The 17,115-nt window shown below is 44.0% G+C and overlaps 4 protein-coding genes and 1 pseudogene across 6 annotated transcripts; 2 read left to right on the top strand and 3 right to left on the bottom strand.

Moving 5' to 3' along the window:
• Positions 1-1,199: 1,199 nt before the first annotated feature.
• Positions 1,200-4,144, top strand: LOC127776315 (L-2-hydroxyglutarate dehydrogenase, mitochondrial). Its single transcript, XM_052302671.1, has 5 exons — positions 1,200-1,594; positions 2,228-2,509; positions 2,877-3,313; positions 3,480-3,639; positions 3,714-4,144. Exons 1-5 carry the CDS (start codon positions 1,337-1,339, stop codon positions 3,825-3,827), a joined length of 1,251 nt encoding a protein of 416 aa, XP_052158631.1. The 5' UTR covers positions 1,200-1,336; the 3' UTR covers positions 3,828-4,144.
• Positions 4,145-4,243: 99 nt separating this feature from the next.
• LOC127776374 (uncharacterized) lies at positions 4,244-5,254 on the bottom strand (annotated as a pseudogene).
• Positions 5,255-6,430: 1,176 nt separating this feature from the next.
• Positions 6,431-9,402, bottom strand: LOC127776346 (probable U3 small nucleolar RNA-associated protein 11). Of its 2 annotated transcripts, none has more exons than XM_052302716.1 (9): positions 9,180-9,402; positions 8,898-8,988; positions 8,363-8,454; positions 8,181-8,274; positions 7,994-8,073; positions 7,802-7,885; positions 7,386-7,485; positions 6,820-6,908; positions 6,431-6,738 (listed from the first exon to the last, which is right to left on the bottom strand). In XM_052302716.1, exons 1-9 carry the CDS (start codon positions 9,233-9,235, stop codon positions 6,735-6,737), a joined length of 690 nt encoding a protein of 229 aa, XP_052158676.1. In that variant the 5' UTR covers positions 9,236-9,402; the 3' UTR covers positions 6,431-6,734. The 2 variants fall into 2 exon arrangements, with proteins under 2 accessions (XP_052158676.1, XP_052158666.1); XM_052302706.1 differs by having other exon boundaries at positions 6,815-6,908.
• A 241-nt stretch (positions 9,403-9,643) lies between these two features.
• Positions 9,644-13,756, bottom strand: LOC127776306 (ribonuclease III domain-containing protein RNC1, chloroplastic). The gene is made up of 5 exons (XM_052302666.1): positions 12,923-13,756; positions 11,890-12,094; positions 11,608-11,808; positions 10,551-10,637; positions 9,644-10,456 (listed from the first exon to the last, which is right to left on the bottom strand). Exons 1-5 carry the CDS (start codon positions 13,711-13,713, stop codon positions 10,139-10,141), a joined length of 1,602 nt encoding a protein of 533 aa, XP_052158626.1. The 5' UTR covers positions 13,714-13,756; the 3' UTR covers positions 9,644-10,138.
• Positions 13,757-13,922: 166 nt separating this feature from the next.
• LOC127776360 (uncharacterized) lies at positions 13,923-16,824 on the top strand. 2 transcript variants are annotated; one of them, XR_008018149.1, is made up of 4 exons: positions 13,923-14,392; positions 16,065-16,189; positions 16,262-16,659; positions 16,747-16,824. XR_008018149.1 is itself a non-coding variant. In XM_052302724.1 (3 exons), the coding sequence occupies exons 1-3, from the start codon at positions 14,041-14,043 to the stop codon at positions 16,463-16,465; spliced, it is 681 nt and encodes a 226-aa protein (XP_052158684.1). In that variant the 5' UTR covers positions 13,923-14,040; the 3' UTR covers positions 16,466-16,824. The 2 variants fall into 2 exon arrangements, 1 of the variants encoding a protein (XP_052158684.1); XM_052302724.1 differs by having other exon boundaries at positions 16,262-16,824.
• Positions 16,825-17,115: the final 291 nt, after the last annotated feature.

Genomic DNA, 17,115 nt, shown 5'->3' on the forward strand with positions numbered 1-17,115 from the left:
GGCCGTGGCCGAGCGCAGTGGGTGGAGGAGGACGCAGCTCCGGAGAGGAGGAATATGCAGTCTAGACCACGGGTGTGTGTTTTTCTTGCGTGTTTCAGCTAGTGTACTCGTGATGTTTCAATGGTGTTGCAATGGATATTTCAATGGTGTTTCATATTTCTAACTTCGACACACAGGTTGTTGATGTTTCAATGGTTTCAAAAGCAATGTTTCAGCTAGTGTACTTGTGATGTTTCCCTTTGTATGGATCAAATGTTGCAGTGGATTTTTGATACTGTACAATAATTTATCTTGATGGACACGTGGTTTATTGATGTACATGGGGGTTTAAGTGTTTCAATGGCTTTAAATCGTTTGTTGCATATGTTGAACCAAATTGTTTCAACTAGTGATCTGACCGTGTTTCACTTTTTTTAAGAATTGAAACATTTTTTCGCTATTTGCGGAAACATTATTTTATATAGGGTGAAACAACGTCTGATTTTTGCAAAGCGTTGTTTCATACGTTGTAGCAAAATCTTTCATAGGGTGATTTTATTGTGTTTTAGATTTTTAAAAGATTGAAACATTTGTTTTATCTATTTGGTGAAACATTTTCGATCTATTTGGTGAAACAATGCGCACACGATTTTTGAGAAAAAAATCGGACGCTCGATTTATAGGCGCATCGGCTATATTTTGCTATAAGCAGAAGTTTAAAACGGAGGAATTACTAATCCTATATACCTATACAAATCATCCCCACCCCACTACTAGAATTCTTTGCTTCTTGGTGCTTCCATGTCACCCTACTTTATCCCCACCGTTCAATCTCAATAAGCGATCGATCCATCCCGCATCGAGCCCTTCCCCACCGCATCTCTCGCCGCACCGCATCCACGCCACGTCCCGCTTCGCCTCCTCCTCCTAGCACCTTGTGGTGTTTAAATCTCCTGAAAATAAAGATGAAGATGAAGATTAAGTATTTTACGCAAAACGATGTGGTAATAACGTGTGATTAATTGAGTTTTAATTATTACAAACTTGAAAAATGGATTAATCTGATATTTTAGAACAACTTTCATATAGAAAGTTTTCACACGAAACGCACCATTTAGCAGTTTGAAAAACGTGTCACTTTAATCTAAAATTTAATCCACCCTTTACATTACATTCGAACGGGTCACGGTGATGCTTACTCACCAACACCAAAAAGGAAAAAAAAAATGCTGTAATCCAGAAGAATTATCGTGCCGCTAACTCGGGGTTAAGCAGAGGTTATCGTCCCCGCCGCAGGTTAACCAACTGCCGGCGAGGTGAGACCGTGAGAGGAGCGGGGCGCGGTCGATACCCAGCCATGCTCCCGCTGCGGCGCTTTGCGGGGGCCTGCCGCCGGCGAGGCCTCTCCGGGATCGCCCCCGGAGCACCCCGGGAGGCGGCGGACGCGGTGGTGGTGGGCGCCGGCGTGGTCGGGCTCGCGGTGGCGCGCGCGCTGGCCATGGCCGGCCGCGAGGTGGTGGTGGTCGAGGCCGCCCCCAGCTTCGGCACCGGCACCAGCTCCCGCAACAGCGAGGTCATCCACGCCGGCATCTACTACCCTCCCGGCAGCCTAAAGGTGAGATCGGTTAATAATTTTGTGATTATGGGAATTTTGGATGTATCCCTGAAATTTGCTCTAGATGTTGTACTGTAAAATAGATTTAGAAAGGAATTTAGTCTATCACTGGAGCTTAGACATGTGAATATGTGATGGATTTGGGTTATTCATGCAAATCATTTGCAGGCAGTTTATCATTCTCACTGCTTGGGGTAGTTCACACTAATCTGAAAAAATTCAGGCTCGTAAGTGTCAGAGTTTGGGATTTGGGTTGTTACACAAATAATAGTATGGGATTTATGCATCTATTGTGCAAAGCATTCAACTAATTTACCAAGTGCAATGGCATGGTGAGTTCCATTACTGTTTTGGGTTTCCAGTTTCTGTGCATCACACTGAACATTCTGGTTCATACCTGGCAAGTACACTATTCTATAATGGAACTGTAGGTTTTGTTGACTGTATGCTGTGATGAATCACTCATTGCTAAGGCATTTGATTGCGATGCTACAACTAAGAAGACAAGACTTTTCCCTTGAATAGTACAGAAGGGCTTAAGTTCTTATAGCTACATGGTACACAAAAAGGAACTTATTCAAACCCTATCACATTCGTGTTTTATTGATTTACCTACTAAATGTTCTTTTGTAGGCTAGTCTTTGTGTAAGAGGAAGGGAAATGCTCTACAAGTACTGTGCAGAACGAGAAATTCCCCATAAACAGCTCGGTAAACTCATCGTTGCTACTGGTGTTGCAGAGACGGCAAAATTGGACATGCTTCTCAAGAATGCTAAAGAAAATGGGGTGGATGATCTTCAGATGATGGAGGGTTCTGAAGCTATGGAGATGGAACCTGAACTTCGCTGTCTTAAGGCTTTACTGTCACCTCGTACTGGGATTGTTGACTCTCATTCACTCATGCTCTCCCTTTTGGTACTTGACCACTGTAAATTTAATTCTTTTGGAAGTTCTCTTTTCTGTTTGCACCATAAAATTTATAGTAGTATATAGCTAACGTGGGTTAAACGTAGGGCCTCTGCCCAATTGAAGCATTTTAGCTAGAAAATCAACACTGCACAAAGAACTGTGTTTTTTTTTTTACATCAAAAGGGCTCCTTGCAATACCTCCAAAAAAACATATCTACACAATTTTTGGTCAACAGAAAGATGGAAATTATTTCCCTCCGCATGTTTAACTTTGAAATGGTGGCCATGTCAGTCCAGTTTATCTGCTTTGCATCATGCATAACACCAAACCATCCTTTACCTTCACATAATCTTGCTATTTCTGCTTATGCAGGCTGATGCTGAGAATTTAGGAACAGCCATATCTTACAACACAACGGTTACAAATGGATATATTGGAGATGAAGGCCTCGAGCTTCATATTTCTGAAAGCAAAGCACTGGAGAATCATTCTGTGGGCTCTCCTGTGTCCCCACAACTCATTTTGTTTCCAAAACTTCTGATAAATTCAGCAGGTTTGAGTGCGGCTCCACTTGCTAAAAGATTCCATGGCCTTAACCAAGTATTTGTGCCCCCTGCTTATTATGCGCGTGGATGTTACTTCACCCTTTCTCAAACCAAGAGCCCTTTCAGCCACTTGATCTACCCTCTACCAGAGGATGGTGGCATAGGGGTACATGTCACGCTAGATTTGAATGGTGTTGTTAGATTTGGCCCAGATGTTGAGTGGATAGATGGTGGTAAGGATGTCACGTCATGCTTCCTGAGTAGGTAAGAAATTCTAGTTTGTTGAGCTTGTGAACTTGCGTTTCTGATTGTGCATATCTAGTTTATCTTTGTAATGGTCTCCACATTTACAATTATCCAATGGTTACTATGAAAGTGCTTCCAGTTTTGCAGACCATCTTACATAACCTTGGCATCTATTGTTCGTCAGGTTCGATTACTCAGTCAATCCTACCAGATGTTCTAAATTTTATCCTGTAATAAGGAAGTATTTTCCTAACCTCAAGGATGATTCTTTGGAACCCGGTTATTCTGGGATACGACCAAAGCTTTCTGGCCCAGGGCAGCCTCCTTCAGATTTTGTTATTCAGGTCCTTTTTGTTATAACATTTCTATAGCTCTCTTGCATATGAACTGGTTAACCTGAATTCTCTAACTACTGCAGGGGGAGGATATCCATGGTGTTCCTGGGCTGGTCAACTTGTTTGGAATAGAATCCCCTGGTCTGACGTCAAGTTTGGCAATTGCTGAATACATTGTTTCAAGGTATTTGAGATGAGAGCCCCTCGAGTCAACACTTCATACTTTGTTTCAAGGTATTCTCGCCTTCATGCGGCGCGGAAGCCGGCTGGGTCATGTGAATCACATTACTTGTGTATTTATGATTGTGATCTTTGTTTGCCCTTTGCATCAACAAAACACCTTTCGGCAACTTGATAGGCTTGCAAGGCAATTCTTGTATTCCTTGTTTTCTTTTCTTTCTTTTGAGGATTTTGCAAGCTGTGTTGCAAGTGTTATATTTTGGCAGTTTGGCTGAGATCCGAACTTAGCTATTGCAATAATGTATAGAGAAGCACGAAAACTGGCATTCAAATATGCAATACTGTTATCTTTTTGCTGTGCATAACCCCTTTTTTTCTAGAGAATATATCAAATACTTAATACACTAAAGAGTGGCTTGTTCACTCCACTACCAGAATAAACCTTACTAAATTTTGGTATTGTCAAATTTTTGTTGGTAGGGTAACAAACAAATAGGATTGCAGTATCAAAGCCAACGACACATTGATATTTTGACTTTACCAAAGAATGGCATTACTAATATTTGGCTCTACCATCAAATGGTATGTTTTTTTTTCCGGCAAAGTGAACACGCCCTAATTCTGGTGGCACTGTGCTTGCTAACCTTGGAATGTTGATTACGGACGATGCGTGAAAGATTCGGACCGTTCAGGTTCTCAATTGTTGATGTAGTTACCCAACATCTATCTAGACTAATATAAAAAGCACGAGTTGTTAATTGCAATTAACACCACGATTGCAATTAGCGCCGGATTAACCCTGCGGTTGCAATTAGCGCCGGATTAACCGCGTCTCGCTCCGAAAAAAGAACGAAAAAAAATAACGCACGCAGGATAACCTCCGCCGCCCGCCTCACCAGCCACGCCGCCCGCCTCACCCGCCGCCCGCGTGACTTCCCACCTCGCCTCACCCGACCATGCCGGGCCTCGCCGCCGCCGACCATGCGCGAACTCCACGAGCAGCACCAGCGACCGGCCCACGCCGCCCGGATCGGAGGCGAAGGACGACAGCCTCGGGGCCGCCTTCATCGACGCCGTGCGCGCCCAGTCGATCCGCGGGAGCGCGGCCGCGGCGGGGGAGGAGCGGTAGGCGATGACGTGGACGCGGCTCCCCGTGCTACCGGCGTCGATGACGATGCCGTACCCGTGGGGACGACGACGCGGCGAGCGGGACAGCAGCAGCAGCAGCAGCAGCAGGAGGAGGAGGAGGAGGAGCGCTAGGGCGGACGCGGCGGCCGCAGCCACGGCGGGAGCCTATCGTGGAGGAAATGGTCTGAGGAGGAGGAGGAGGAGCTAGGGTTGTCGCAGCCTCTTCAATGGTGATCTCCTGCAGGAGGCGAACGGGAGCAAGTATCAGCAGCAGAAGCTGGGTGATGTGCCCTCGTCGCAGCCGCATCATCTGAATGTGAGTGACTCCACAAGAACAAGAACCCTGAATTGAATCTGACATTTACCATTGTTCTTGCATCATTCATCCAGTGGTAACGTTTTACATGTCTTGGATTATTGGATGACATTGATTTCAACACTGGAAAATTGTTGTTTTTTGCTTCTGGACAGCAGCAAGTTACCCCCAGCATTGACAGCCTGCAGATCGACCACAAACCGGCGATTCGAGCGGCGATGAGCCGGCGACTGCGGCGGGGCGCCAGTTCGGCTCGGCCTCCTCTCCTCCTCCGCCGCCGCCGCCTCCGCGCCATCCCCAACGTCATCCCCTCCGAGCACGGTCGCGCCGCCGACCACGCGGGCTTCCTCGACGCCGTCGACCCTATCCTGAATCTCTCTCTTTTTTTTTACTGAATCACCCACATACGAATCAATTTAGAGATTTACCCCCATTGTTGCATCCATTAACTGATCAGTTAGGAGATTTACTGAATCTGATTTCTGCTTGTTCAGTAGATAAGGTATTGATGAAGCAGCTTAGATGCTGAAGGGTTGAGGCACACCCATATATTGCAGTAGTATTTTTTTTTTTATAATGGAAATGTGTTAAGGGGTAAGTCAACATGTACCAGACCTTTAGATAATTTTGTATGATTTGCCTGTACAATGCAAATCATGAAAGTTTTGCTGTAATTTTTGTCATTGGTTTTTCAGGAATTTAGGGTGAGTTCAGCAAGTTATAAGGTTGATCAGAATTACTGCTACTTATGGCATTAGACTTTAAGTTTGAATGGCAAGGGGTGTGGGCTGACAGCATGCTTTGAATAATTCCTCCTAAGACCACAAAACAATTGGTCTTCCCAGTTTGGTTGATTGGTGGTCCGAGGATGAAAATCAATTAGAATTTTGTGTATGGAGTTTTTTATTTGAATTTTGAGTATTTACCATTTTTTGTTGTTGATGAGTGAATGTTAGTATCAAGTATTAGTGATAGCGAGATTAACAAACCGCGCTACCAGCTCAACATTGTTCCTCAATCACTGTCTGTGTTGTCACTGCCTTATCGACTTGGCAATGGGAAACAATATATCAAAAGTATTTTGTGTTGTAGATATTTTCTTAATCATTATAGATTATGAATTACCAGGATATACATATATATTCTAGACCTAGGTCATATTTACACAGATAAATAGATTCTTGTACTTATAATATGCTCAATTCAATTTATGTTTATCACAACGTGCATTGCACGTGCACGATTACTAGTTCTGTAAAAAGCAGAGGTACATCACATCAGTAGCAGGTAGCAGAAAGTGGTATCCAACATGGATCCACAAATACAATCAAGTGAAGGCTATGAAGAGAGACGGTTGTGGAGGGGCACTGCTACATGTAAATGCATTAGAATTCAAGAAAATAAACAATAGTCTCCGTTTGCTTTAGGATCTACTGGTTACTCCATATATTCTCAATGATTCCATTGTAAGCCATTCACATCATCTGAAGATCCATGAACGACGGTAAGTGGAAATCAATAGGTCAGCAAGGAAGTAAGAGCAAAAGACAGCAATTGTACCTTACCGCTTCCGTTGTGCTCGCCACTTATAAACAGGCCGGGATGTTTGATTCTCAATCTCATCCTCACGGAGTTTTCTTTTCCGTCCAGGTTTCTACCCCAAATTAGAAAAGTTAGTAGCTGAACAGTTAAACAATATAAATATTCAATCAAGTTTAAATAGAAGCGATCATAGAATATCCTGTACCATCAAATACCTGCTCAAAAAATCTCACAAAATACTTTGCAGATTCTAAATTCAGGCCATTTTACGCTTATAGTGCTTCTGAAATATGATCAGGTTCAACTGACTTGCTTAACTCACAATATGTTAAGTGCAAACATTGAACTTCACTAATTTTATTTAAGAGAAACTGCAAAAAAATGCATAATTGACTATATACCAAACAGTGAGCAAGTTCCATCCAAACAGTTAGCATTTATTTGCACCCAACCAGCATCAATCATTCAATCCAGTTTCTTACCACTTATCATTGTACCATTCTAAGTAAACTTCAACTCACCAAAGTACTTAGAAAGACTTACACCTATGCAAAGATAAGAACTCTATTTAATGACAGATATCCAATACCTTCAACTCTTTCTGCAAGGCCATGTCTGCATACAGTTTCTCAAGCTTTTGAACCCTCTGTTTCCTCTCCTCTAACTCCCTATAGGACGAAGCAGTTTTCCTGGAAAGGATTTGATGGCAGGATAAGTTCATCATGTAGCGGTCAATGCACTAAAGTGCACATGGTAATTCTTTAAGCTGGAGAAACAAACTCATACAACACAAAAACATTACAACTAAGTAGTTTCGTTATGGCAAGCACATCAGTGGTGAACAGGACATGCACGTACACAAAAACATGTACATTCATTAACTAAAGGTAGTTTTCCAACAAAAGATGAAAACAAGTACCTCATTAAGTAGATAAAGTGTGGAACTGGTTGTTCATGAGTATAATACTAATAATTAACCTTGTTCCAAATAGAAGTGCCATGTACCTCTTTATACGGGAAGGGATGTTGTCCAAACCAAGTGAACTGCTCTTTTGTTCTATTCTAGATTGTATTTCTTTGACCTCTTCTCTGAAACAAAACAAATATTCAACTCAACATTGACATAAGCTTAGCTAGCTAACAATTCAAAATGGCAATGACAGATTTGAAACTCAACATGAATGTAGTGGCATGTACCTGTCTTCAGCAAAGTAAACATGCTTGTTTGGTCGCTTGTTGTCTAGTTCATGAAGCATGGAGCTTAATTTTTCAATTTTCTACAACGGAGTCAAATTCAAAATTAGGATAGAATAAATCATTTAACCTGAAGAGTTCCTCCTCAGTATACTTGTTTGCTTTAAATATGCTGAACATCATCACAAACCTTCTTTTCACTCTGAATACCCTGAAGGATGTATCCCATATCTTTAGTTTTTAGCAGCATGAGTTCCTCTTCAGTATACTTGTTTGCTTCAGGCCTTGTATATGACAGTCCAAATTAAAATTAAAACACGAAGTACTAGTAGTTCAAGCCATAAACTACAAAAAGAACCAAGCTGTACATACTTAGGCCTATGAATTCCATCAACAGTCTTGCTGTTGATCATCTTAAAATAGAACTCATCAGGGTTTCTAAATGATGCCTTCTCCTTCAATTTCTGTAATTAAGCAGGAACACATAGGTTAGGACAGTTGCACTATTCATAATCGCAAGAAATATAACAACAGAAGAAAATGTTCTGTATCCCCTACGTCCTAAACTGTTCAACTGTTCAAATATGGTGATGTCTCCCTACAGATGAGACTAAACTTTATCTTACACCATCCAAAGTCTAAGATTTAATTTGCCTAATATTCCTAAAAGCAAATACAAATCTCCCAAAATCCCCCTAAATGTCAATAATAAATAGCTCCATTATCAGGGAACGGCTAGTCAATCTCACAGAATCGTTGAAAACAGAAAATCGCTTAGCACACACAATTGAGACAATAGAATGTTGGATGGTTATAGGAGTAACATGCAAACACTTGCAGTTCTGGTAAAACGTAGCTAATTTCCCGAGTTTCCTAAGCGCCAGAAACGTCAAGTGTAGAACCATACCCTGATGGTTTCCTCCTTCTGGTGGAAAGCCTTCGCCCGAACGATGTAGTCCTTGTGCTTCTCCAGAAGCCCAAACTTCTTCCTCGACTCCCTGACAAACCCCACCACAAACCCAGGTCAGTCCAGAAATCCGGCACACAACACAGAAACTGCCGCAGAGCGCATAAGAAAATCCCTTCAAGTGGCGCCCGCGCACCCAGCGGCGGTGCCATGGCATGCAGAATCGAACAAGATCAGAGCAGGCTCGAGGTCTGAAGCGTTAGTGGGTGGAGATGAACTTACGGCTGGGCGCGCTCCTTGTGAGCGCGCCGCTGGATCGCGTTCCGCAGCGAAGACATCTTCCTCTCCCTGCCGCTGCCTCGCAAACCTCCTCGTCGTCCTCCTCCGATGGATCAGGCAGATTGGGCGGCTGGTCTCTGTCGATTTTTCGCGGATTTGGGAGTAGCGACGCCGTGGGGAGGGAGAGGGAATCCGGAGAAGAGGAAGGGCGAAGGGGAAGGAGGAGGAGAAAGCTAGGGTTCAGGGTTTGGGCCCTTTTAAGCGAAAGACGCGGTACAACCCTGCAGCCCAGCCCAAACTGGCCTCTTATAAATTGGGCCTGACGGCCCATATTAGAATTACTCGCTTCGTTGCAACCAAACCGATTACCGATTAATTCCATGACCAACGATGCTGACATGTGACAACGATTAAAATCATGGCTTAAGTGAAATAAAATTACTGAAAAGGTAAAAGAGAACACACAATTTCTCCCAAAAAAGAGAGAGAGGGAGAGAGAGAACACACATGATGCATTCATTCACTGCTACACTTACAAGAATTGCGCACTGATATGTAAAAGATGAAGCTGCTTGTATCATTGGTTGCAAAGATGTTCTACAGATCTACTACAAACTCCTTTACAAGCATGTTTCACAGGAAAAATTCTTCCTATGCTGTTTTTTGTCTCTGATGCTGCTTGCATTTTCTGCTCAAATGGAAATTTACATCAAATCGTCAAAACTGTAAATTCAGAAAACAACAGCGTTCGATTTACAACATCTCTAATCCAGTTCATCTCGTAGAAACGAGGGTGCATGAGTTACGTGTGTTACCCTGCTTTTCGACTTCGGGGATCAGACTCAGAACTGTCTGCGCTTGGATCTGTTCACAGGTCACAACACTGAAGCATTTCAGCTTTCAAACGCCGGTAATGTCGGCGGATCAGCAGCTCAGCACAAGCACAGGTTTTGTGGCCACCCTCATACTGCTTTTGGCTGGACCTGTTCGAAGTCAAACACCTCGAACATCAATCGCCTTACATCCGGTTTGCCATAGACGCAGTAAGCAAGGCCGTGTATTGCTTGCTGGACGGCGGTCGTGGAAGGATTTCTCAGCCGGCGGTTGTGCTCAAATCTGTCTTGCACCGACTCCCCGTAGATAATGTAGTGGTGCAGGTGCTTGTCCCGGAGGTATCGTCCGCAGTATTTGTTCATTAGCAACCTCCGATGCTTCTCTGCCAACCACCTACCGGGTGCATCGAGATGCTTCATGAGCAGCCTCTCCGCCATCACTAGATCCTGGTCACGGTGAAATTCAGAGTTTCAGGATGATTCTTTGGCCCAATGGACCGTTGCTAGATCCTGAAATGTTCATAAAGAGTGAAAAGCAAACCTGAATTTTCTGTCCAACATACTCCAGGCGTTCTAAACAAAATCTTGGGTGCTCAAACTTATGCTTTGAGGGATGCAAGAAGCACAACTGCAGGAAGGCAAAGCAATCACAATGGCTGCGACATTATAAAATTATTCAAGATAGAGCTTAATAATGTAATCTACATCTAGACATTATATCATTACAGTGATTGAAGTGGTGGGTCAGTAATGTTTCTCTTTTCCATATGATAGGGCAAACCTATACACTTGAAAACAACTTACAATTAACCTCAGATTCAAAGGTAAATTGGTGATCATAACACTTTTTTTTTAGGCCTGTACACTTGCAAAATAGCAGGCGACTAAAGTATCATACAAGAATAACAACAATGAAATTGTAACAGATACTTTCAGTATGCGTGTACGACCTTCACAAGATTCCCCTATAGGCCCACTATATTGCACTGCTGAGTGCCTAAGTCCTATTATACTATTTTACAAACATCTTTAGAACCACATTGTTTATCTGAAGTTCTGAACAATAACTTGCCAATCTGCTGCCATAAGCCCATAACTACAATTCTTGCAGCCTCATAGTTTATAGCACAAGTTAATTTCCTTAATTCTATCCAGATATTACAGGTGAAAATGGCATCCCCACCATCTAAAAGTTCCTAGAAAATAGAAATTCATGCTGCGAGAAGTATCATTCCCAACTCTGTTGATTTCAATAACACTACAACACTGCAGTTTCTTCCACTCAAAGTTTTAGAACTATCACACTTGTCGTAATTACGCATGATTATCTACTCATCTAAGAAAGATAGTAATTGTACTGGCTGAGTAAAAAGTGATAATGAAACCAGAGGAACATTGAACAAAGCTTTAGTTTTCCTTGAGTGCAATGTGCTGGGTATAAGCTGTAAATAACAACCTTAGTAACTACAAACATAATTTGACAAACAACACTATAAAGTGTAGATCTATGCCAAAGAAATTATTTGCAGAGAGGAAAATAAATGCTTGAAAGGAAGAAGAAGATAGTAAATAAAGAAGGGCCTAGGGGTGCTAGTTACCTGAAGACCAAGTCCAAGCTCTATGTTCCTTGCTTCTGTGATTTCTGGAATTCTATCATTCATAGGCAATGGATATCCCAGTGTGTTCATGACCTTTGGTCTATTGTCAAAATCCCAAATATTTCCTCTGAAACGATGCATGCCTGGTGGCACGCATGCTCGAAATAGCCTAGGGTGAGCAAAGAGGGCATCTGGTGGTGGCTGCATGACATGCAATGACAAACAACGTAAGAATGAAGACAAGAAGGAAGATTGGCAGCAAACAACAGAAAGGGAAATTACCCGATAGGCAGCAACATCTTGCCATGTGAGTTGTCTCTTTTCAAACTCCACTGATACATAGTCAACATCTTCTAGTTGGCGCCGCAGCTTTGGCTGGCAGCTCTCATCTTCAGGGTCCATGCCAAACGCCTCAAAAAGAACACGGTAGACTTCAGGCATTCCAAAGCACAAATATATAGCTCCAAACAGTGCCCAGAATACAGCCCTGTAACACAAATGGCATTTTGCTTAAAGAGCTACCCAGACCATTTTTCTTAAAGAGTTACCCTGGCATGTCCATAAGTTAGTAGCACAAACTGTTGTAGCAGACTAAGTATTCAAAAAAGAATGTTCCATTATTAGTATGCAAAGTTAATGTTGCATTCTCCACATTCTCATGCAACAAAATCTTCCACCAAGAATTAGCACTTACTATGAGCAAATAACAATGCAGTGTAAAAAAGTACGAACAATATTGGCATATAAGGATGTAACTCGACCATTATAACTTTATACGGCACGTCACTTAAAAATGGAGCCAACTCAGACATTAACAAGGCAGCAAAACATTCAACATGTAATATTGAATCACATTAATAATATTATACTCAAGCAAGCAAGTGTATCAAAGAAGTTAACTAACAATACTCCAAAAAGAGTAACGAACAATAAAATGGATCTCGATCAAATCAGCAACTAAATCGTCATAATGATACGGACTCAGGAGTCAAGGTTACCAAAGAAGATAAACTGAGGACGCAGACTAATTTCAAGCGAAAACACTGATCACAATCTAACCGACAGACGACATTCAGGTATTGAAGCCTCTATGCTGTTATTTTGATTCCAATCTAGAATTTTCAATATGCCAATTAGGTGGCTTTGATGATTGCAACAATGTTACACAAGCCAAGGTCACGCAGCATCACTAGTTACCCACATGATTCAAATGAATGATCGCAAAACATTGAAACCAGCACTGTAATCCTACATTCCCAAATGTCACATTTTCCAGCACACAATGGGGGAAATGGATAATGTAGTAAGCACTTACTTTGCTGGTGGCTCCCGGTCCTTCCGAATCATCTTATCCAAATCGTCATAAGGGAACACCAAATTGTGAAGGCTAGCTGCCTTGATCCACTTGGGAATCGCTCTCTTCCCGATCAGCGCGAACACCCGCTCCCGCATCGGCCCGGGGGATTCCCGGGGGTACCTCTGCAGGAAGAACTCGCAGAACGCGAGCTCCAGGACGTACTGGCCCAGGAACCAGAGCCTGGAGTGGCCACTCCGGACGTGCCGCGTCCGCGTGCGCTCGCAGGACGTGTCCAGGTGCTGGAACGCGAGGTAGAGCAGCACGTCGAAGTGCCGCGCGGGGCAGCCGTCGTCGTCGCCGTCCCCGAGCGTCTCGGAGGGGGCGAGCGGGTAGCCCAGCGCCTGCTTGGCCTCGAGGAGGTACTCGTCCATCCATGTCCGGTCTGCGGCGGAGAGCGGCGCCGACGGGAGGCAGGAGGAGAGCAGCGGGAGCGCCTTGAGCGACAGCTGCGGGCTGCTGAGGAACCGCTGGGTGAGGCGCTCGTCGTCGAGCGGCGGCTTCAGGATGAAGCGCCGCGGCGGGTGCTTCTTCTTCGGGGACACGGCCTTCTTCCGCTCCGCGAGCTCACGGAGGAGCCGGCTCGGGCTGTTCGCCGGCTCGGGAGGGGAGGACGGCGACGGCGGCGGCGGCGGGGTGTGGTCTGCGGCCACGGCGAGGACTCGCACGCGGCGGCGGCGACGCGCCGCGGGGAGGGGGAGGGGGAGGGGGCCGAGAGCGAGAGCTTGGAAGGCCATGGCAGGTGGCGCCATGGCGATGGCGGTGGTGGTGGTGTGTGAGCTCGGGGCTTGGGGTTTTGCGGGTTTGAGGAAGAAGAAGAGGAAGAGGATAAGCGGAGAACAACTCTGAGCCGTCCGTTTCGTGATCAACGGTCTCGATTGGAGGAGCTTTGCGACACGGAAAAATATCTGCTTTGCGTGTGGCCCAACGAGACTGAGAGTTAATTGGGCTGGGCCATATGCGGGATGGGTTAGTGACGGGCCCGTCTCGCCACCAACAGCTCGCCGCGGCGGCGGCCGAGTCCGGGCAGCGCCACCACCACCAGCAGCAAGCAGCAGCAGCTCGCCGCCCACCCATCCATGGCGAACCCGAGGAGAGCCATCGCGCTGCAAATCCACACGCAGACGACGCCCCTCGCCGCCGCCCCCGCCGCCGCGCCGTCCCCCTCGCTGCCGTCGTCGCTGGTCCACTTCCTGAAGCGGCCGGCGTCGTTCCCATTCCTGCTCTCCCTCTTCGTGCTCCTCACCTGGATCTCGCTCCGCTTCCACCACCCGTCCCCTTCGGCTTCCGTCCTCAGGGCCCCCGTCGTGCACGACCCCCAGGCCAACCTCGTCCGTTACCCCGCCGCGCTGTACCCCACCCCCATCGCCGCCGACGGGCGCGGGTGGCTACTTGACCCCGTCGCCGCTGCTCGAGACGCCGGCTTACCAGGTGAGTTCATCCTAGGCCCTAGGGCCTAGGCTGATGCATCCTACCTGTGGCATTTTGGTCCACTGTGCGTTCTATGTGTCTGCGTGATGCAACAGTGTGATATTGCTGTGCTAAAGAAAATTGTGATGGAATGGAATTGTGGAAATATTGAGTGGTGTAGTCGAATGCTTAGAATCGATAGCATATTAACATCGCGTCAAATCTTGCTGAATCCAGCCTATGTGGACTGTGGACGCACAATTGTAATCGATACCACAATTCCACGATCATGTAGTTTGTGTCTGATAAGGATTTGCTGAAGTAGGAACTGATGCTAGGAAACGACTGAACAGCACATTAGTATTTTCTGCAGCTAAAACATGTTTATTGTCATGTGGCAATGTGAACCTTTGGAGCAGCACTGGCCTTTAGTTGCTGCATCTTACTAGATCAAGTGTGGTTGCTCTCCAGAGTTCCTGACCCTATCCTGCTGTTTGGATTAGTTTTGTCTATGCTTCTTTTATGTCGCATGTACTTGGGTATGTTTTTTTACCTGAACATGTACTTGGTTATTCATTGACATAGTATTCTTGCTGCATAAAAATAACTAAGGTTATACTGCAAATCAATAGATTGTAGTGGGTTACTTATTTGACAGTGAACTAAGAAACAACAGAACAAGGGCTTCATTCACAACCATCTCTTCATTTATCCTTGCAAATTGCCCAGTTGGAAAAAGGAAGAGAAATCGATCATTTGGAGTATGTAGCAGCTTACAACCAATTCTTTTGAGCTTATCAACTTAGATTTTTATCCATCACTGACACTTTCGATCAAGTTCCTTATAAGTTTCATTTACCTTTAGCCAGTGCCATTAACTTATTTTATTTGTTAGGGTAGAACTTGATGATTCTTAACAGAATACCATTGTCACTGTTACCGCTGCATTGAGCTTGGGATCTTTCTCAATTGTAGGATTGGTCGTTGGAATCAATATACTGAATATCTGTGTTGCATCCTTTGGCTTAGGCTGCTTAGTCCTATAATATTTGTTTCAACTGCAACTTTCTCAACTTGACTGCAGTATTATTACCCACTTTACTTCATTCTGCAAATTCGATCAAATCATCTTATAACATTTTGAGTATCTTCATTGATGTTGTAAAAGTGCAGTAAAATGAGTCATTTAAACTTTTTAGATCTTATGTGTTAATTTTTGAAAGTAAACTGCACCCCCTCTTCTCCTAGAGAAAACGTCCACTTTCTTCATATATAAGAAAAATCCACATACCATTCACCTGTAATTGCAAAACTTCAGGCTTTTCTTTTTGCCATGGTTACAACTTTACAATGGTGCCACAGAAAGACAGCCAAGATGCGCATTTGATATCCTCCATAAAACCTTAGGGAACCTGTCTTTCTAAGGGAAGATGTAGTTGCTGCTCCCTAAGATGTGCACTAAATATTTAGTTGGACAGGACTATGTAGAATTCACAGCTTAGGGAGCAGCAACTATATCCCCTTGTACAAAATAAATGTGTCATGGACTTTGTATGAGGATGACATGGAAGTTTTGAGATGTTTACTAAAATCAGTTAAAATGGCTTATGGAGCAGATATGTGAGTGAAACATAGGTAGTTTTTTTTTTCTTGAAATTGCTTGGATGGTCATTGTTATATTAAATTGTGACAGGAGGAGCACTGGTTTGTTTATCACTACACGTGGGACAGATCCAGCCAGGTGGTTTACGTGGCAATCATCGCCACCATACATGCAATGAGACATTTGTCATCTGGGGTGCAAAGACAAAATTCCGGGTAATGATCTTCTGAAATTTCTAACAATTGCACATTTGAAGTATTTCCTGACACTTTTTCCATAATTGACAGTTAGAAAATGCTGATGTAAATGATAGAGGATATGGGGAAGCCATGATTGCCGCTGATGAGGTGGCCATTGTTGCAAGCGCAAGATCAACTGCACATGCCTTGATAAATATGGATGTGCGACCAACCTTCTTCTTGGGATGTCAGGACACGCCAATAAATCCCAACAGCTCGAATACTGACTACAAGGTCTGGAAAGACATCTGATGATCACGTTGCTTCTGTCCTTAATGGTGAGCCATGAGAAACTATAATAGCATGAAGCCTTCAGAAACCATCTTGTTTCCATTGGCAATGATTTCAAAGCAGATGTGTATATAGTTACGGCTTGTGACTTATGAGGGGACTTCCAGTTACGAAGCTATTCTTTTGTTTGTCATGCCAAATTTCTTCTGTAGTAGGTGGGTTCATATATGTTACTTCATCAGTTCGTCTTGCATATATTCTCCAGTACTGTACTCCTTTTCCTAATGACTTTCCATTTTCAGGTTAACCTTTTTCGTTTGGAGGTGTAATGCATTTTCAGGGTTATTACTTGATGATATGTTCCCCTGTTCTTTGAATGATGTGTTGTCGATAAATTAATTGTTGATATGCAGGTAAGGTGTGACATGAACTTTTTAATGATCACATACCGCAAGATATATCTGATTGCTTAACGTGAATTCTCATATGGTGAGGTAGTGTTTGGCACGCACATCGGCGCATTTCTTGTGGTGTAGCATGGATCACTAGTGTGCTTTCGCGTCTGTCTGACTTGCAGACATCTGCTTTCTTTTGGTTTTCTATCAGCGTCGTCTATATTTGCTAGTTTGATTCATGTCCACAGATTTTTATTTTTAATGACACGTGTGGAT

The sequence above is a fragment of the Oryza glaberrima genome, chromosome 1, assembly GCF_000147395.1.
Source record: "Oryza glaberrima chromosome 1, OglaRS2, whole genome shotgun sequence".
Lineage (NCBI taxonomy): Eukaryota > Viridiplantae > Streptophyta > Magnoliopsida > Poales > Poaceae > Oryza > Oryza glaberrima.

Coding starts and splice junctions, on each gene's coding strand:
- LOC127776315 (XM_052302671.1), top strand. CDS start 1,337: ATGCTCCCGCTGCGGCGCTTTGCGGGGGCCTGCCGCCGGCGAGGCCTC. Junction 1,595..2,227: donor ACCCTCCCGGCAGCCTAAAG/GTGAGATCGGTT, acceptor GTTCTTTTGTAG/GCTAGTCTTTGTGTAAGAGG. Junction 3,314..3,479: donor ACGTCATGCTTCCTGAGTAG/GTAAGAAATTCT, acceptor ATTGTTCGTCAG/GTTCGATTACTCAGTCAATC.
- LOC127776346 (XM_052302716.1), bottom strand. CDS start 9,235: ATGTCTTCGCTGCGGAACGCGATCCAGCGGCGCGCTCACAAGGAGCGC. Junction 8,989..9,179: donor CACAAGGAGCGCGCCCAGCC/GTAAGTTCATCT, acceptor GGGGTTTGTCAG/GGAGTCGAGGAAGAAGTTTG. Junction 8,275..8,362: donor GATGGAATTCATAGGCCTAA/GTATGTACAGCT, acceptor GTCATATACAAG/GCCTGAAGCAAACAAGTATA.
- LOC127776306 (XM_052302666.1), bottom strand. CDS start 13,713: ATGGCGCCACCTGCCATGGCCTTCCAAGCTCTCGCTCTCGGCCCCCTC. Junction 11,809..11,889: donor AAGATGTTGCTGCCTATCGG/GTAATTTCCCTT, acceptor CATGTCATGCAG/CCACCACCAGATGCCCTCTT. Junction 10,638..11,607: donor AGCTTGGACTTGGTCTTCAG/GTAACTAGCACC, acceptor GCCTTCCTGCAG/TTGTGCTTCTTGCATCCCTC.
- LOC127776360 (XM_052302724.1), top strand. CDS start 14,041: ATGGCGAACCCGAGGAGAGCCATCGCGCTGCAAATCCACACGCAGACG. Junction 14,393..16,064: donor TCGAGACGCCGGCTTACCAG/GTGAGTTCATCC, acceptor AAATTGTGACAG/GAGGAGCACTGGTTTGTTTA. Junction 16,190..16,261: donor GTGCAAAGACAAAATTCCGG/GTAATGATCTTC, acceptor CATAATTGACAG/TTAGAAAATGCTGATGTAAA.